The 17,768-nt window shown below is 31.8% G+C and overlaps 4 protein-coding genes across 37 annotated transcripts in view; all 4 read right to left on the bottom strand.

Moving 5' to 3' along the window:
* LOC129790073 (luciferin sulfotransferase-like) overlaps nucleotides 1–17,768 on the bottom strand; it is a 767,385-nt gene that overhangs the window by 507,539 nt on the left and 242,078 nt on the right. The window lies entirely within an intron of this gene.
* LOC129788207 (probable Rho GTPase-activating protein CG5521) overlaps nucleotides 1–17,768 on the bottom strand; it is a 626,970-nt gene that overhangs the window by 507,539 nt on the left and 101,663 nt on the right. The window lies entirely within an intron of this gene.
* Nucleotides 1–17,768, bottom strand: part of LOC129788331 (tolloid-like protein 2) — a 606,934-nt gene that overhangs the window by 507,539 nt on the left and 81,627 nt on the right. For 5 of the 11 annotated variants that reach the window (XM_055824342.1, XM_055824335.1, XM_055824303.1 and 2 more), the window contains exons 1-2: nucleotides 7,019–7,824; nucleotides 4,209–4,644 (exon numbers count right to left, since the gene is read on the bottom strand). The exons of 1 other annotated variant lie outside the window; for it this stretch is intronic. The gene's annotated coding sequence lies outside the window, so the exon portion shown is untranslated. Of the gene's footprint in view, nucleotides 1–4,208; nucleotides 4,645–7,012; nucleotides 7,826–17,768 lie in introns of those variants that run through there. 5 more of the 11 variants (XM_055824355.1, XM_055824363.1, XM_055824326.1 and 2 more) reach the window with 4 other exon arrangements.
* Nucleotides 13,207–17,768, bottom strand: part of LOC129788977 (heterogeneous nuclear ribonucleoprotein R) — a 32,103-nt gene continuing 27,541 nt past the window's right edge. For 14 of the 23 annotated variants that reach the window (XM_055825657.1, XM_055825715.1, XM_055825536.1 and 11 more), the window contains one exon: nucleotides 13,207–15,787. In XM_055825657.1, the coding sequence (XP_055681632.1) occupies nucleotides 15,600–15,787 (188 nt within the window). In that variant the 3' untranslated portion in view covers nucleotides 13,207–15,599. The remainder of the gene's footprint in view (nucleotides 15,788–17,768) is intronic. The other 9 variants (XM_055825625.1, XM_055825587.1, XM_055825572.1 and 6 more) reach the window with 3 other exon arrangements.

The raw sequence follows: 17,768 nt of genomic DNA on the forward strand, positions 1-17,768 counted from the left end.
CGTAGAGGGGGCTTTCAAAGAGATTTATCTCAAATTGCTTCCAAAATTGCATACAAGCAAAATACATTTCCCATTATTATATGAAATATACAAGAGTCATGTATCTAAAGTACAAATATTAACAGTGTATGTGCTTTTAAATTTATTTGAATGCTGAGAAAGCTTCAATGAGCATTATTCTGGCAGATTGTTCTGTGTGAAAATATGTATATATGCGCCATAATATATGTATTTATTTATATACTAAAACAGTATATACACACTATCTCGTGCTAATGTCCCCATGTCCCTACCACGCCCATCACCGTCTTTTCCAATCGACAAGTGAATTTCCGGCACGATACTACACCCGACTACCATGGAACGTACATACAGAAAGCAGAAAAAAGATCCACTAAGCGAAGAATGTTTATGGACTGCACGGAAATAAAAAATCATGATTGACGCTATTGCTGAAAGTTGCAGTAAAGTAAAGCCAGTATATTGTATGGTGTAGCTCCACGAGCTCCACAGTCCATTGAGCTGTGGGTGAAACTTTTATTTCAATGAAACTGACACGAACCTCTTAAGCGACATTTCATAAGAAGTGGAAAACGATGGAGTGTGAGGGAAACTTTTCCTAATATCTTTGTCATTTATTGCTGTCGTATTTCAACCATTTTGGCTTACTTTAGCCATCCTCCCCATTAAAAATTCTCCCAGCGAAAAGTGACATTCTTAAATATTTAATGGTGAACGTTTAGTTTGGGTTTTGCAATGTGGCGAAACTGGAGAAAGCATGAAAACCACACCCACAAATTTTCCCACTAAAGCTTCATGTTTGAATTTTTTTTCAATCTACAATCACTTATTGCAAAGTTTTGCAATTAAGTATGCTGAATCACGAAGAAGCTTTAAAAAAAGAACTAAAAGCTCAAAAAATTGATAGAACTAGGAAAATAAGTGAAAATCATTTCTTTCAGCAGCCTAAAACAACAAATTAATTTAAAAACTTTATTGCCCTTATGATTGATAGCCGATTCTACCCTTTTATTTAACGTCCAGCTCCACTATTCAAATATCTATTCCACAATTAGGTGAAACTGAATTACATTTTCCAACGAAAGAAAAAAACTAATAAAAATAGCTCACATTTGCCCAGGGATAGATTTTGTTGGTCTCTATGTATTTATATTTCCAATGATAAGCTACATATGACATACGGATTTGAGAATAAGTATATCCGAAAGTGGGGAAAAATTTTACTTATACACATGTGCCAAAAAAAAGATAGAAGAAGTATGTCATATAGGGAGTGAGAAAAAGCGAACAAACATTCAATGTATGTTTCTTATTACATTTTGGGTACGGGTCCTTCCTGATCAAAGTATTTCTTCTGTCTCTGTGAGCATCTACCCATGGATTTTTCCCATCTCTCTCGCTCATGCACATCCATCACGCAAATTTAATGATGCTTTCTCCATATATAAGCTGTTATACAAATGTACAAATACAGATATTCGGCGGATAAAGATGTGGGAAAGCTCTTTGCATACTCTTTCGTTCACTTTTCAGTGCTACTTTGCTACTCCAACCCCCATTTTATCCTTTCACACATTCACTTTTCAGCTCACTTTTCATCCCTCGGTGGAGGGCCTCACCACATAAGACGGTCCTTTCTCGAAGACATCTCTGGGTGGGGTGGTATGTGAATCACAAGAGGGATGGTGTGCTAAATCGACTTTCGACAGAATCGAAACCAAAAAGTTCACTATACTTTTGAATAATAATGACAATGAATTTTTCAGGAGCCGAGAAAATTCCCAAGATGCGCGACACAGACGTGCATGCGAATCATCCTAGGAAATCTTTAGGCCCAAGAGAGATTCAAGGGAGGCAGGCAAAAGAGACTGACGGACAAAAAATGGAGGTATTGTTACACCCTCGGAGGAGCAACCATTTCATGCGTTCAGTATTACAATACATCATTTTTAATATATGTATGTATATTTTACATATTATTTGTATCAAAAGCTCATCCAAATTTGTGTTTTTTCTTTCTAATTTTAGAAAATTATTTTTTTTCTCTTTGAGACCTGATGAAGGGGAGAAAAAAAACAGTAAAGAAAGGCAGAAAGATCTATTCAACGGGGCATACTGCAAAGTATATTCCAGATGTTCTTCTTATGTTTATACATATAATAATAAAAGTTATATTGAAGGAAGGAGTGAAAGCCACAGGGGACAGAAAACGAGATTCAAATGGTGAAACTTGGCGCAAAAATAGTGCTAAATTATTCAAAAGGAATTTCTGAGGACAAATATTCCCGGGAAACCATAAACAATTCAAAAGTGCGTACATGTGATAGACAAAAAAAGTCACAAAACCTTGGAAATAAAATGTAAAATAAATTATTTTAGAGTGCAATTATAAAATACAATACATAGCAAAATTCAACCCCATCGCATAAACTAAATTCTCACAACGTGCAACATTTTGTGTGCCTGTAAACAATTTTCGCCAAAATTGCCATTAGCAGCAGAAACCAACAATCATCTCGTACTTTAATGTTCCACATAAATGTTAATTCAACTAACTCAAACTATGCTGCATTATAGTGGAGCTCGTCCATCACAGCCACCCCCTACCACGCATACCCAAAAACATTTCAGCACCCCCGATTCCCAATTCCCAAACAAGAGAATATATCCCACCATCTGGTCCCACTGTGCTTGGGAATTTGTCAATGCAAAATACACGCCCCAAAATGGTCCTGGTGCCGAAGCTTTACTTTTCATTCACCTTTTCATCGTATTCGTCCTTTCGCAGACATCCCTTTTCTGCCATGAAGATTGGACTTTTGAAATATATGTATTTTAAAAGGAAATTTGATTTGTAATCACCACAGATACACCTGAGGAACAACGATGAGACAGAATATTTAATGAGGATTGACTTCTGACGGGGAAAATTAATGGAATTTCCCCATCAACCTCAATTGAGACGGTACCCACGGGTAAATTGAGAACGAAAAGGTAGCTCGCCTCTGGATTCCGTGGAAGGTTTTCTAGACACCCGTGTGCGGTAAGCTATTGAAACTTCCTTTTGAGCCCTTTTCGCAGGAAGCGCATTGATAAATATGCAAAATCAACGCAAAAGTAATTTTTTTGCCCTAGTTTTCACCGTATAAAATATTGTTTTATAAGGTTTGATAAATTTTCTGATATAAAATTGTAAAAGTGGAATGGAAGAAGAAAAAAAATCTTAGGAAAAATTTAAGAAAAATTTATGCAAAACTGACAGAATATATTTTTTTTTTAATTTAAATACTTTAAATTTAATACAGCCCACTTATCATCACGTTCTCATCCAATAGGCACTAAATTTTCCAATAAATACCAAGAGCAAAAAAAGCAGGAATAAGAGAAATAATTTCCAGATAAGAGATAATCTACACCCACACCTTAGGGATATAGGGAGTGATTTCAATGTTGTGACACTTTCACCCACATAACTGCATGTCCTCGAGCGTAATTGTATGCGGTGGGTGTGAATTTTAGCCAAACAAACTGACCTCAATTGCGGTGCACTGCAAATGCTCTGCACCAAAAATTGTTGATGAGGGTCATAAAGTATAGAATGTGGTGATGGCGAGAGTAGAAGTATAAATTGCAAAACCCCAAAATTCTCTTTTGGTGAATCCCTTTTCAATCCTCTGCAAGAATTTGCGTAAAATCCCACTTTTCCGGCATAAAATTCGTATGTGGATGAACATAAAGGATGGGGGTTTGAGAGAAATGTCCCTTTTTGTTGGTATATGAAATAAGGAAAAAAAGGAAACTCTCCACCCCCCCTCAACCCCTTAAAGAAATAGGAAAAGTCACGCCGAAAAGGATGCCAAGTTGGGTGGCTTTGTCTACTTGTAACTGGGACAAGGAACTGTAATCAGGACACAACGTTCTTGAATACCACTCACACACACAGCGTGAGGCATCTCCCAAGGAGGGAAGGACTCTTGCACTCCTGGCCTTGGTGTGTGAGACGGAGTTTTGGGTGTGGGTTTTATGATAAAATATGCACAAACATGAAGCACAATCCTCATGAGGAGTATAATTCAACCTGCAATCCACTTTCATGTACATTAAATACACCCGAACCACTCCCCAAAAAAGGTTACACTCCTATGGTACATAAAAAGCTAAGAGTTTAACCACATGGACGAACTTACCCCTGTTTTAGCGGAAAATCCGAATCCGCCATATCTGTCGTGGATTTTCTCAGCTTCATTGTCGATGTGCTTTCAATTTATTTTTCTTTTTTAAATTAGATTTCTAAAAAATCACACACGCCACAACTTTGCTCTTAGAATATTACGAATTTACTCGGTCGGTAGGGGTATTAATGTGTGAGAAATTAATCGGTATATAAATCGATTCACGTGTTTTTATTAAATTGATTTCTTTCTTTTAAATTTATTTAACTTGCACTTTTAATTCTATTTAACTTCTTGTTTTATTTATTTATTTATTTTTTATTAAAAATTCACTCTCGTGTCCTAACTTCTCGGGCTCCCCAGCCTTGTTTGTCTTTCACTGCTCAGAGTCACTTGCTATGTGTAAGCACTATCTCCTCATTGCTGCGGTGTGTCTGCTTAATTCTCTCCTCTACAAAGGGAAAGACACTCTCGGTTAGTTGAGAAGACAAAAATTCCCAAAAACAGAAAACCTAATTTGTATGCCAGTCCTATTGCCCTAAAGCTCCAGCAGGAGAAAAAAAAAGGAAACCTTCCTATTGCCAAAGATATGCATTGCAGGACCATTCATTCAGGATATATTACACATATACACAAAAAAAAGGGATATGGAAGCAGTAGAATTTTTGACCAGCACCATAAGGGGAGTTTTAGCAATTGCGGGAGCACACCCTCCCCCATTTTTGCCGGAGTTTTGCCCGGAATGGGACCCGGAGAACCCAAATTGTTTTCAGAGTGTGTGGACAAGAAAATAATGTGTGTATATTTATGGGGTGCGTCACGATACACATGTAACTTTTTCTCTTCTACCACACCGCTCACACCCTGTCGTGTGGGAGGCAGGGGGGAGCTCTCTCATGAAGACGACGTCCTATCCGACAACAAACAACTCTGACATGCGCTCTTGTGTGACGTCACGGTGGAAAATAAAATCAAGCCCAACCACCCAACTTTTGACGTCTAGATCCGATGGAGGTGCCCCATACACGGGGAATACACATTTAAGCGAGGGGAGAGTCTACAGAGGAATCCCCCATTTGGTGCTGAGGGATCCCTTTCTGCGGCATTACCCCGTAGTACATCCGGTTTGGGGCCACCCATTGCCGCCCATGTCGCGCCCTGGGAGGAGATAGGGATGAAAAAGTACGCCTTTGTCTGTCGGCGTGGCGTCGAGAGTGTCGTCGGGGTGATTATTTGGTTATTGTAATATATCCAAAGCACGGTGATAAAGTTTGAATGGAGAGAGTTTTCCGGATTTACAAAGAAACAGCACATCCCACCCCCTTATCCACCAAAAAGCCTCATATTAAAATGTAAAGTTTTAACGACATTTAACTCCACATAATTCAACACAATCACATTTTCTTTCTTTACATTTAAATATCTTGAGTCAATGAGCTTTTTTTTTTAAATTTTCTTTTCAAAGCTTTGCAATGATTATGTACATTTTGTGCTCAAGAAAAAAAATTCAAAAAATATAAAAGCTCTGGTGTCTTGAATTTTCTATCTACGTGAACTGTTTGACAATTTTTTTTAGCTTTTAGAAGAAATTATCTCAAAGTTAGTTGAGTTATTTTAATCTCTTCCACGAGACTAAAAAGCTCAATATTTATATTTTGTTTTTAAAATTTAAACAAAGCATCATCCTTTACAATTTATAAACTTTCAATATTCACTATTAAATCAAATTATTTTATTGTTCCTAAAGTTTAGAATCAATTTAAATTTTATCAATCAATTAAAGTGTTCACTTTAAAGCTTTAACAAAGCACATCAAACTAAATTGATTTAGGTGTTATTGAAACATTTTTAAACACATTTTGAATTATTTTTTTAAAAGCATTTCTAAAATATGTTTTAACACATTTAAAGGTTTATTTATTCACTTTTCCATCTATTCTATTTATTCACTTAGATCTCCCTTTTGAAGCTTTATTTAAAGCTAAATGCCTGAAGATGCCAGCGTGATATGGCAAATCTATGTGGGAGCTTTCATGGGAAAATTTGACAAAATTCAGTGAGAGATTTGAAGAAGAAGTCAGGAACGTTGTGGCTAATTCAATGCTACATAACAAAACCCTCCCCCACTTGTGTGTTCATTTATCCGCCGAAAATTGCCCCAAAACACTTAAATGTAAATCTCCCCCATGTGTATTGGGCCCCACACTGGGTGGCGCTCCACGATTTATTGTTTCTCACAAGTATGAGACAGAGTCTATTGAAATTGGTAGAGTCTCGGGGTTGACTTGTCTCTGAGGAAATCACAGTGCGAGAGATGGGATCTTGTGAGAAAAATTGGTGGGTGGACAGGCAGACATTGGAGAAAGGCGTTCTCATCTTCCAGCTCATCACACACACACATACACTCGTTTGGTAAAATTTTGGGCAGAAAAGTGCACAAATACTTTTTCACAAGAAAAAGCTCACCCCGCAAAGGAGGGTGGGCTGTGGACAAGAAAAGAAAAAAAGGAAAAAAAAACTCATGGATATTTTTCTAGGACATGGAAAATTGATTCCAAAGTTGAACGATTGAGTGGCAAAAATGGGCAAAGTGGTGGTGGTTGAGAAAAGAAAACAACTTTTTTTCCTTTGCAACAAAGCTACAGAAATCACTGAATAAACTAGCTTTTTTCCAAGTTAGCGCTTTTCGGTAGAAATTTTCACACACACACACAAACACACTTTAGGGGATGAAAGAAGACTTTTTCATTTTCTGCAGAGAACACTCGCAATGGATAACTGCAGAGAATTTATTAAAGAGAGAGAATAAAAAAAAATACTTCCACAGTTGATCACTTTCTTAGTGGAATACGAAGCACAAAAGATTGACTTGAGCGAGATGAAGCTGAGAGATAGATAGGCGAGCTTTGCTCAGCACGGCAACTTCCATGGGACTGATTGAGGTGACGAGATGATTGGCGATAAAATACATCGGATGCCACCAATTCACACACCATCGGACTCAAGTGGAATGGATGTGACCAAGACGATGAGACTGCTGGCCCCGATTTTGCTCTTCATGCACCAGCCCCAAATTTTTCTTGCCTCTCTCGCGTAGCACACCCCGTGTTATGGGGGCACACACACACCGTTTTTTGGGCACAGAAGGGTGGAAAGAAAAAGGATTTTTATCACACAACACCCATAGTGATGTCCATCGGCACACTTTCCCCAAAGAGAAAACACCCTGGCAAACGGTCGTCCGGTTCACGGTACCGTCCGACTGTAGCGATTACAATCAACTTATGAGGTATTATGTAAAAACGCGATTTTTTTAGGGAACAGACACACACAAATTGCCACAGCAGTCTTTTCTGTTTCGTTTTATAGGGAGCGGCTCCGGCGACTCGACCCGACGACGCTGTAATCCATCGTGGCGCAGCCGCCGCCACGGGCGCGGATGGGGTCGATTGCGCAACGGCCCCGTTGTAAACTTCACGCACTCACGGCATACATAGTGGCCCGATCTCCAACGACAATGCCCAACCGTTTGCCATCCCCCCAAATATGACAGTGTGCGTCAACGGGGCTTCGACCATTTTGCCACAAGGGTGCAGGACTCACAAACCCACCCCTATTGTACAATCGCCATACGCTCCAATGTACCCCACCTTCACACATACATACATACAGTGTGGAACTTTCAACGCACGTGGCGTATATATAGTGTGGCAAAGCAACCCCACCAGAAAAGCCCACTGGCAGGCGCAATGGGAGCTTTTTCGCTCTGTTTTTGGCGAAAATATATAGTGAAATCGACTTTTGCAAATGCTTTTTAGAACATTTCGTCTTCATTTTTCATTTCTAAAATAAAGCGTGAAAAAATACATCTTAATAAAGCTCTTGTATGTACATAGTAAATAAGCTTTTCACGTCTATTTGGAAATGAAATGTAAAATACTAGATAGTGGTCAAATCTTGTTCCCAAAAGCTTTTGTTATATTTACTCAACAAAGAACTACAGCTGTGCCTCCCAAAAGACTCTCCACGAGTTTGGGAAAAAGCTCTTGCATATCAGTGGAGGCGCCTGGTGTTTCGAAGTAAAATGAATATCTCGTTTTCTTTTTTTTTATTATCCTTTTTATTATCTCTTTTAAACCTACAATTATTCTCACTGTAATCAAATATAAGAATTACTATAATTAATTAATAATTGATCAACAGTGTATTTTTTCAGTATTCTTTCTTTTTGTGTTTCTATTTGCTTTTATTTGTGTAAACCTTTTTTGCTTCTCATTTTTTTTCTCTATTTTTTTTTTATCATGCTTCTATTCTTTTGGAAAAAAGTAACGTGAAAAACTGCATTTTTTTAGTGTGTCGCATCAACTTTTATCAAAATATGAACCACCTTTTTTTAGAATTGCTAGTCTCACTGAAATTCTATTTCAACTATTTTTTACTTTATTATACTTTTCTTCCACTCGAACCTTATTATTTTTTTCATCTTTTTTTTTCTTTAAATATTCTGAAAATTGTGGGAATATTTCCAATTTTTTTTAATAATTGTTTTTCTGTGTGTTCATTATTTTATTTTCAATTTTTTTTGGATTATATAGAATTAGTTTTGGGAAAATGTAATTGATTAAAAATTTAGTTGGTATGTTCTCATGTTTTTTTTTCTACATCATGTTCCTAAACAAGTTAAAACGATAGTTACTGTGTTTAAAAAATTGACAGAATGAAAGCAAAGCAAAATCATTAGAATTTATTATAGGTCTTAATATTAAACGTATTTTATATATTATTAAAACAAAATCATGAATATAATATGTAATATATTATTAGTTGTTTCTATCTCTTTCATTACCATTTTTTAAATTGTAGTTTCATTTTTTTAATCAGTATTATGTCGCTTGTATAATCTTCAATCATTTCTTTTCTCAAATTGTATTTTTCTGTGTGTGTAAATGACGCGTGTGTGTGTGTATTTTTTTTTAATATGAATTGGTATTAGGACTGCAATTGCAAGTAGAACTCTACTCTGAATTATTATATTTCTTCAAAATTATTTCTATTGATTTGAAGTTCTTTTCTTTCAGTGAAATCTATATAAAAAAAGTTATCTTGTTGTCGCATATAAAGAAATTTTTTTACCGATTTTTTTCTCACTTCCACTTTCATTTAGATTTTATATTTAAATTACTCTTGTTTTCATTTTTTTTTTTCATTTTGTTTAGTATATAAAAATCGGTATGTTATTTTTTGTTTAATAATTTCTCTTACTACTAAAATACATCACATAGCAAAATGCATTTTGCAGGAATAAAATCTTTTATCATTTAGTATTTCCTCCATTTTTTTTGTTTTACCTACACTCCTAATTATTTATAGTCCGTGTTTTTTGTTGTTGGTTCATTTAATTATTTCATCGTATTTTTTTTATTTGTAACACCTCCTTCATCACGTCTCAGTTAGTACTTTACTGTCCTTTCTTTTTATTAATTTCTTCTTAATATCTTTCAACCTCTTTTTGCCAGGACTCTCAACTGTTGACCCACGTCTTTCCTATACTTTCGTGTTTTTTTTTTCAATTCATTATTACTTTATCATTTTTCAAAAAACAGACTTTGTACAATTTCCACTTTTCCGTGTTTGAATTTTAAGTTTAAATTTTAATTTTGAGCGTATAAAATATTTTAAATTTTTCAGAACTATGTTTATTCTATTCTTTTTTTTATTATTTTTTTTTTTGAAGTTTATATGAACCTGTTACTACGTAGTTCCATATTAGGTTTCCTTTCTGTATGTCTCCTTTAGGGCTCAATTAAAATGGAACGAAGCATTTGACACACGGGTAAAAATATTTCAGCTTTAAAATACAATTAAGACACAAACTTAATATTAAACTAAAGGAAGAAAATGTGTCTGAAAAAAGTTTTTCAATAAAATTTAAAACATCCTATTTATTTAAAATATATTGATAATTTCTGTTAAAAAATATATAATTGAAAAATCTAGATGAAAAACTCTTATGCTGCTTCAAATTGCTTACTCGCTTAGCATCGTTACATTTTAATTGAACCCTAAAATTTATTTATTTTTGTTAAATCTATGTAAATATTTTTTGTCCCCAATATCTGCTGATTTAAAGTTAGGCAAATAAAAACTTTGTATGTAGAATAGTAAATTAGAAAATATAGAAAATATATATAGTAAAAATATGCATTTACACAAAAACTTATATAGAAAATATTAGTGCAAATTATTTGCAAGAACAATCCATGTTTTAATAAAAAAAATTTATTCTGCCTTAGAAAGAAACAATAAATGGGATGTGTATTAAAAAGAAAATCTATGGTGTGTGTGTGTGTCTATCGGAAGAAAACAAATCAAACGGAAAAATATCAATTAGTTTATATTAAAAAATATAGTAAGAATATGATGTTGTAAGCTATTACGAATTTTTTTTTTTTGGATCTTTTCTGTCTGCCTTTTTTTGTCCACTAAACAATTTGTCTACATTAAAATAAATTACAGAAAATTATTACTTAAGATGTGTAAAAAAAAATATTGGAAGAACAATATAAGAGTTCATTTAGTCAGGTAATAAAATGAATATTTCTTGCATTGCTTACACAAGAAAAGAGCGTCTTCGTTAATATTTGTAAAATATTAGGTAAAAAAACATTGCCACTCAATGACACTGAAATTCTCATTTATCTTCCTCACCCTTCTAAATTTTTTTTTTATAGTTCTCGAGCAAATTTTCTTTAAAAAGTTTTTATAAGGAGTTTTAGTGTTAATGTAGAGGAGTTGTATGTATTGTATGTGTGTTTGTGTTTAATTCACTGAGAAATTGCAATTATTTATCATTATTAGAGATTTTAGTTTATATACAGAGTGAAAAAATTCTCACTACCTATATATAGTTTTTCTTTAGTTAGGCGTCTACGAAAACTAACAACCAATTCTAACTTGCAGATAACGATGACACCCAAAATTATTTATTTTTAATGCTGCCTTCACTGTAATATTTTTTTTAAATATGGATGTTAGTCATTTAATGCCAAATTATAGAAAAAAGAAATTGAATAAAATGACAAGAAATATAGCAGAATAATTTTTTTAAATGGTAAACATTTTTAAATCCAAATTTCTACATTCTCACAAGGAAACAAGGAAATTTTTCATTAGAAAAAATCTCGTCTGAATTAAAATAGAATAATACACTAAACGAATTAATTTTATACAATAAAAAATGTTTTCTCAATTTGCAATCCAATCTTCAATGAATTTACGTTTTCTTTTTTTATCTCTCACATCGGCTCGGTTCGATCGATCGATTTATTTTTCAACTCGTGGGTACTTTCAGTGTTCTTTCTTTTTTTTTGTGTTTAATTACTTGTCCATCGCACTCAAATGGAGTGAAAATACCATTCATGAAAAACTCCCATCATTCTACAATTTATACTCTGTACAAAGTCCATGAAGTTTCATGAATTCCACATTACTCACATTTTTTTGTTTTAGGTTACTGTTTCTCCTCCCCTAATGCTAATATGATGTATTATCTATATTTTACTTTATAAACGATAAATTACATTTACATATTTTGATATTGCTAAATATTTTTTTCTTCTCTTTACGCAACTTGGTTGTAAAATAGCACACAGACAATTTCACTTTATTTGTTTCAATCCTCCTCGCACATTTTTTTTTTTCATTCCCATTTTATTGAAAAAATTTTCCTCCGCCATCGAATTTGAACCTGCGTCACATTCATTCACCGAATTATATGCAATTATGTGTAGAATTCAAAAACAAAAAGATAAACTAAATTAGAAAGTTCTCTCCGATGCTTTTAGCTTCATTTCAAAAATTCTTATTTTTTTTCCTTTTGCAATTCTACCATCTTTCTAATTTTTTTATAATGTTAAATATTTACGCTTGTTGTTGATTTTCTTCTTCTGATTAAGTGTTTATTTCATTTTTTTTTTTGAAAATATTGTTTGCTTCTCATTTTATTAAAATGTTTTTAATTCAACTCTGCATCCCCGGTCTATGCAGAAAATCTCTCACGTTCGCCTGATAAGTGTGCTCATTTTCATGGTTATTTATTACTTATTCTTAAAATTTTCTTGTTTTTTTTTGTTATTTTGTATCATCAGTCTTTTCTCCCACTTGCTTTATAAGGCAGCGCAATGGTCTCCCCCATAAGAATCACCATGTTTCATGGCAGCTTTTATCTCTTTGTTCTCCCGCCAGCGTCTTTTGTTTCTCCACTTTTGCATGAGTCCCATCGAAATAAGCATTCCTGCTGCAGCTCCAGATTCACGTTAACCCCCACCCGCCCCCCATGTTCATGCCCTAAATACATACATATATGGAAACCCCCATTTTTTGCGGAATTTGCGCTTCACTAAAATTTTATTATACGTTTGCAATTTTTTTTTCTTCTCATAAAATTTTGTATGTTTTTTTTTCCTATAAATGACCTGTCTCAACTTCCAAGGATTTACCCACTGAAACTCCTACTTCTTCCTTATTTTTTCCCCATAGGTCCTTTTGCCTTTCCTTTTTTTTAAGCTTTATCTCTCCGTTCTTTTTCATGTTGTTTGTTAATTAATAGGACTAATTGCAAAAATGTTTTTTGCCATATTTACAACATACATATATGTACATAATTTATATAACATACATATACATGACGTGTATTTTAAAAACTTTATTCCAACTTGTCGCTCCATTTTCAAAGCTATTTCATTTGTTTTTTTTTTATTCCATTGTTTTAAAGAAATTGCAAAGTTTTATTTGTTTTATCCTCGATTTTTTCTATCCACCCTTTCCAAAGTTTATGCTTACATGGGATCATTTTGTGTGTGGTGTTATATCTCCAACAGAACATACCATTTTTTTTTGTTGAAATTATGTATATATTTTTTTATGTTGATTTTGCAATGAAAATTCCCATTATTTATGTGTGGAAAATAACAATACAAATTTTCACAAAGAAATATCAGAAAAAAAACCTTGGTGTTAAAATCAAAAATTTATTTTACATTTCATTAAGATTTATAAAAAAAATGAGATAACCAAAAAAATTATAATAATCAAAAAAAGGTTACTAATCAAGTAAAAAAAATCAAAATTAATATAAATTGAAATTGAAATTAAAAAAAAATACAAACATTACTATGGCATTCTCTTTCTCTGCATTCTTCTTCATTTTTTTTTGAATCTAAACTTAAAATATTTCTTTTAATCAATTATTTTAAAGAAAATATATAATTAAATTAAACATAACATAATTTTTTAATTGATAAAAAAATCTGCGTAAAAATTTTGTTATTTCTTACTATTTTCTTCATTTTTCCTACTATTTAGAAAATATTTTTTCTTTACTGCAATCGTTCTTTTTTTGTGATAGACTATTTCCACACTTTTCTTTCATTTTTTTTATTATATTTGTCTTTAATTTCACCCTTCACAGAGAAAAAAGCGACGAGACTACGGATTTGGAAGATTTCGACTGAAATTATTACAACGCTGTTTTCTTTTTCTTTACTAATTTTCGCAAAGTTTAAGCCATATATTGGCAAATTTTCCGTTCTTTCATTAATTAGTTGTTGTGCATCGATTTGATCGATTTTATTTATGTATACTTTTTCTTGTTTTTCCCTACACTGCGACTTCATCTTACAAAATCGATTTTATCGATTTTATTGTCCTGAAATTCATATTCCATCTCACTTAATATTTCATTTCCCTGCAAGCCAATTTGAATAATTTTGAGAATTTCTTTTTTCTTGCCTCATATTCGTTTTAATAAATTTCCTAAAAAGTATACGTATCGAAAATACCCTCATTTTTTGTATTTGGAAAAAAACACCTAATTTCATCACAATTTGGAATTTTTCAAAAATAAAACCCTACCTATACCAATACACTGTCCAATTCCTTATTTTTTTCTCCCTTCTCACAAGTATAAAAAAAACTTATTCTCAATGCTGAGAAAAAGTTTCTCATCTCACATTTTCTTTTTGCATTTTTTTTTCTACAATTAGAAAACAAATTATTATAATACAAAAAAGTCAGTCGATGTAATAATTACTTCCTTAAATTTATATATAATTTTTTTTTTTGCAATTTAAAAATAGAAAATGGTGGTTCTAGATTTCATCTTTCTTTTCACAAGTAGCTACTAATTAGAAAAAAAAATATCTTATGCCAATGATGATCCTCGATTTCAATGTTTTGTTTTTGCTATGCAAAAAACTACAAGTACACTTAAACACCTAAGGGATAATTTAGCGAACGATGACAAGTTAAAACGGTGATGATAAAGTTATATTACTTAAACTTTTACCTTCTTCTACGAAGCTGTTTTTTTCACATATTTTCATTTTCCTTTTCTTTTAAATACTAAATTCGATAATTTATATCATTTCTTTTTCCAAATTGTCACTTTCTTTTTGAAAAATAAATCAAAACGTTCTACAAAAGTTTTTTCTTTTGATATTTTGTGATATATTTCCATTTTTTTTAAAACTTTCTAAAAGTGTTATCACAATAAGAAAAGTTTCCATTGTTTTAACGAGAATATTCTTTTGATATTAAAGCAGATTTTTTAAGTTTTGTTTTTACATTTCTTTTTCAATTTAAATCAAATTTATAGCTGAGAAATTATGGCTGAATGTAATAGTTATTAAAAGCATGAAATCCAACATATTGCTGACTATGCAAAATTCTTTTCTCAAGTATGATAACACCGTAATACCTAACAATATGTATATGCAAGAAAAAAATCTTAAAAGAATTTTCACACCAAATATAAATAAAGAGAACAATTTACGAAAATATATTTTCTTTTTTTTATCAATTTATCGTAAGAGCGTCAATATATTGAAATATTCACCACATTTTTGGTCAAATTCATTTCAATTCACTTCCTTCTTTTTAAATTACTTTTTTTTTGAAGATCCCTCCTATCAAATATGTATAGTTAGTTTAATCTCAAAACTTTCAGTCGCGAATACACGTTTTTCAATAGTGAATTTTAATTTAAAATTCCTAGAAAAAAATTCATCATGCACTCTTTCTCTCTAAGAAAATGTCTCATCTTTCAATTTTGAAATATATATATTTATACCCCTAGAAAGTTATTGACTCTCTACGACACATGAGATGAAAAGTTTATTGATTTTTTTCTTTTAATATTCATTATATATAATATTTGTTTTTTTTTTCAATAATTTAATTGTGTCAAATCTACAGTAATTATTAGAATTTAGTGTGTTGTCCATTTTGGAAAAAATCCTTCGGCATCTCATGCGATTACAATATTATTTTTGTTTTATATCGAAATTATTAACACAACTTATTTTCTTTTTCTTGCATCTACGTCATCCTTGTTGTCAATGTTCCGTTTTAACTCCAACTCGGGTAAGTGTCTGTATACCATTGCTCACCATTGGCTCCTAAAGGTTGCTGTGGTAGGGGTTGACTACCCCAATTGCCACCATTTCCAGGACCACCATTTCCTATTCCACTTCCATAGCGTCGTTTCGGATCTCCCTGATTCTGGTGACCACCGTCAAACTTACGTTTACCGACTGCTGATGGTTGCAAGTAAAAGAGGGAAAAACAGAGAAAAAGAAAAGTTTTCCATTAGACCACACACATTTCTTGCTAATAATTATTATACCCTAAAAAGATACATCTTAATCTAGTATTGATGACTAATATATGATTTTTTTTAATCTCCATTTTTTATTTTTCTTTCTACTAAAAACCCCCAAATAAAGGAGCCGCGCTAAGGAAGAAATTTTACATAGGTATAACAAATTCACTTATTATATTTTTTTTTACTACAAGAAAAATTAAATTGAAAAAGAATCGTAAAACTTAAAAGAAAGAAACAAATACCTATATGGAGATGATCGTAGTAATAATCCCTATTAATTCCACCACAATTTCAACGTCTTTGAGTAAATCATCATCTTTTCCTGACTTGAGAGTGTTATAAATCATCATTGGAGTTTTACTTAATCTTCATTCCTTCATCAATAACTTAGTTGATTTGTAGATTATTTCTTCTTTGTTTTTTTTTGCAGTTTCCCCACCAGAAATATTAAATAAATTAACAATACAGAGAGTCCCAAAAAATATCTCTCCAAATATTCAAAGAAAAATTTTCAATCATCTGAAGATTTCGAAGTTTATAAATTTCTTCTTCAATAGCACAGACACGCATTTTTATTTGACGCTGCAAAGAATCACGATAAAAAGACAGATTTTTCCTTAAAACTCATTGCCAATATTATGTAAATAGATAGTTAAAATAAAACAATAGCAACTCAATTATGAAAATGATTAATTACAGAATTATGAAAAACAAATTAATGTTAAAAATAAATTGAAAATGATTAGTTTAGCTAATGTCACACATCAGTAGTTTTATTCCTTCGTTTTTTTTTTAAAGCCAAAAAAGAAAATTGGAATTAACTAAATCAGATATTACTTTCTCTTTCAATTATAGTCCTTTCAAAAAGAGTCACAGCTAAAAGACAGTAAAAATTTTAGGACAATAATATTATTTACTTAAAGTAAACTTTCAAAGAATTACATACTTAATACAATATAAGATTTGCAATAATTAAATATTTAATATTAATTAAAAATTAGCGAAATCTCAAATAGAATCGATAAGCTAATATTTTCTTATGATTCTTATTTTTCTTAATCATTTACTAACTGCTGTGTGACATAACTTTTTAGTACATGTGATTAAAATTATTGAATAATTTTAGAGTCTTAAGGGTTAAAGGTGTCCATAAAAAGAATTTAAGAAAAGTTCTAATAAGTAAACATTTAATGGTGTGTGAGGGCACGGGTCACGACCTCAAGCAGTTTCCCAAAACAATGTCATCTAAACATTTCATCATCATCACCATCATCATCATAAACATTTAATCATCTCCTAGATTAGCCTTAGAGCCTGAGAATCTGAGTAATACGTAGTCAGGTCAGTCTAATACTTCTTTTATTCAATAAAACTTTGAAAATAAATTAAATAATTTCTTAAAATTTTTTTGGACACCCTTTTTAGTTTGATACTTAGGAAAATATTAAGGAAGACAATATAAGAGATAACTCAATGACCATCAACCACATGAAGTGTTTCCAATACAGTATCAGTATTGTTAAAAAAAAAATAAAACAATAGGAATGATTTTAAATTACATTTAAACAATGATCAGAAAATGCTTGTGTGGTTATTGTAAAAAAAATGAGAAATGAGTTAACACGTATCTATTGTATATGTACAACACTAAATTATAGTTTTTTTTTTCATAAAATATTAAACATTAAAATGTAAATGATTAAATCGGTGTATTTGGATTAGATATACAGTAAGACATAAAAGTATTAATCCAAACCTATTAAAATAATTTAAAAAGAAACTTGAAATTAAACGAATCGATTAGTATTGCAATATTTGTAAGATTTATTTATAAAAAAAAAACATCAACACTATGTAGAGATAAAAAAATAGAAATCATTTTAGAAAAAAAAATGCGAGAATTTTGTAAAAAA

This window comes from Lutzomyia longipalpis, chromosome 1 (genome assembly GCF_024334085.1).
Source record: "Lutzomyia longipalpis isolate SR_M1_2022 chromosome 1, ASM2433408v1".
Taxonomy (NCBI): domain Eukaryota; kingdom Metazoa; phylum Arthropoda; class Insecta; order Diptera; family Psychodidae; genus Lutzomyia; species Lutzomyia longipalpis.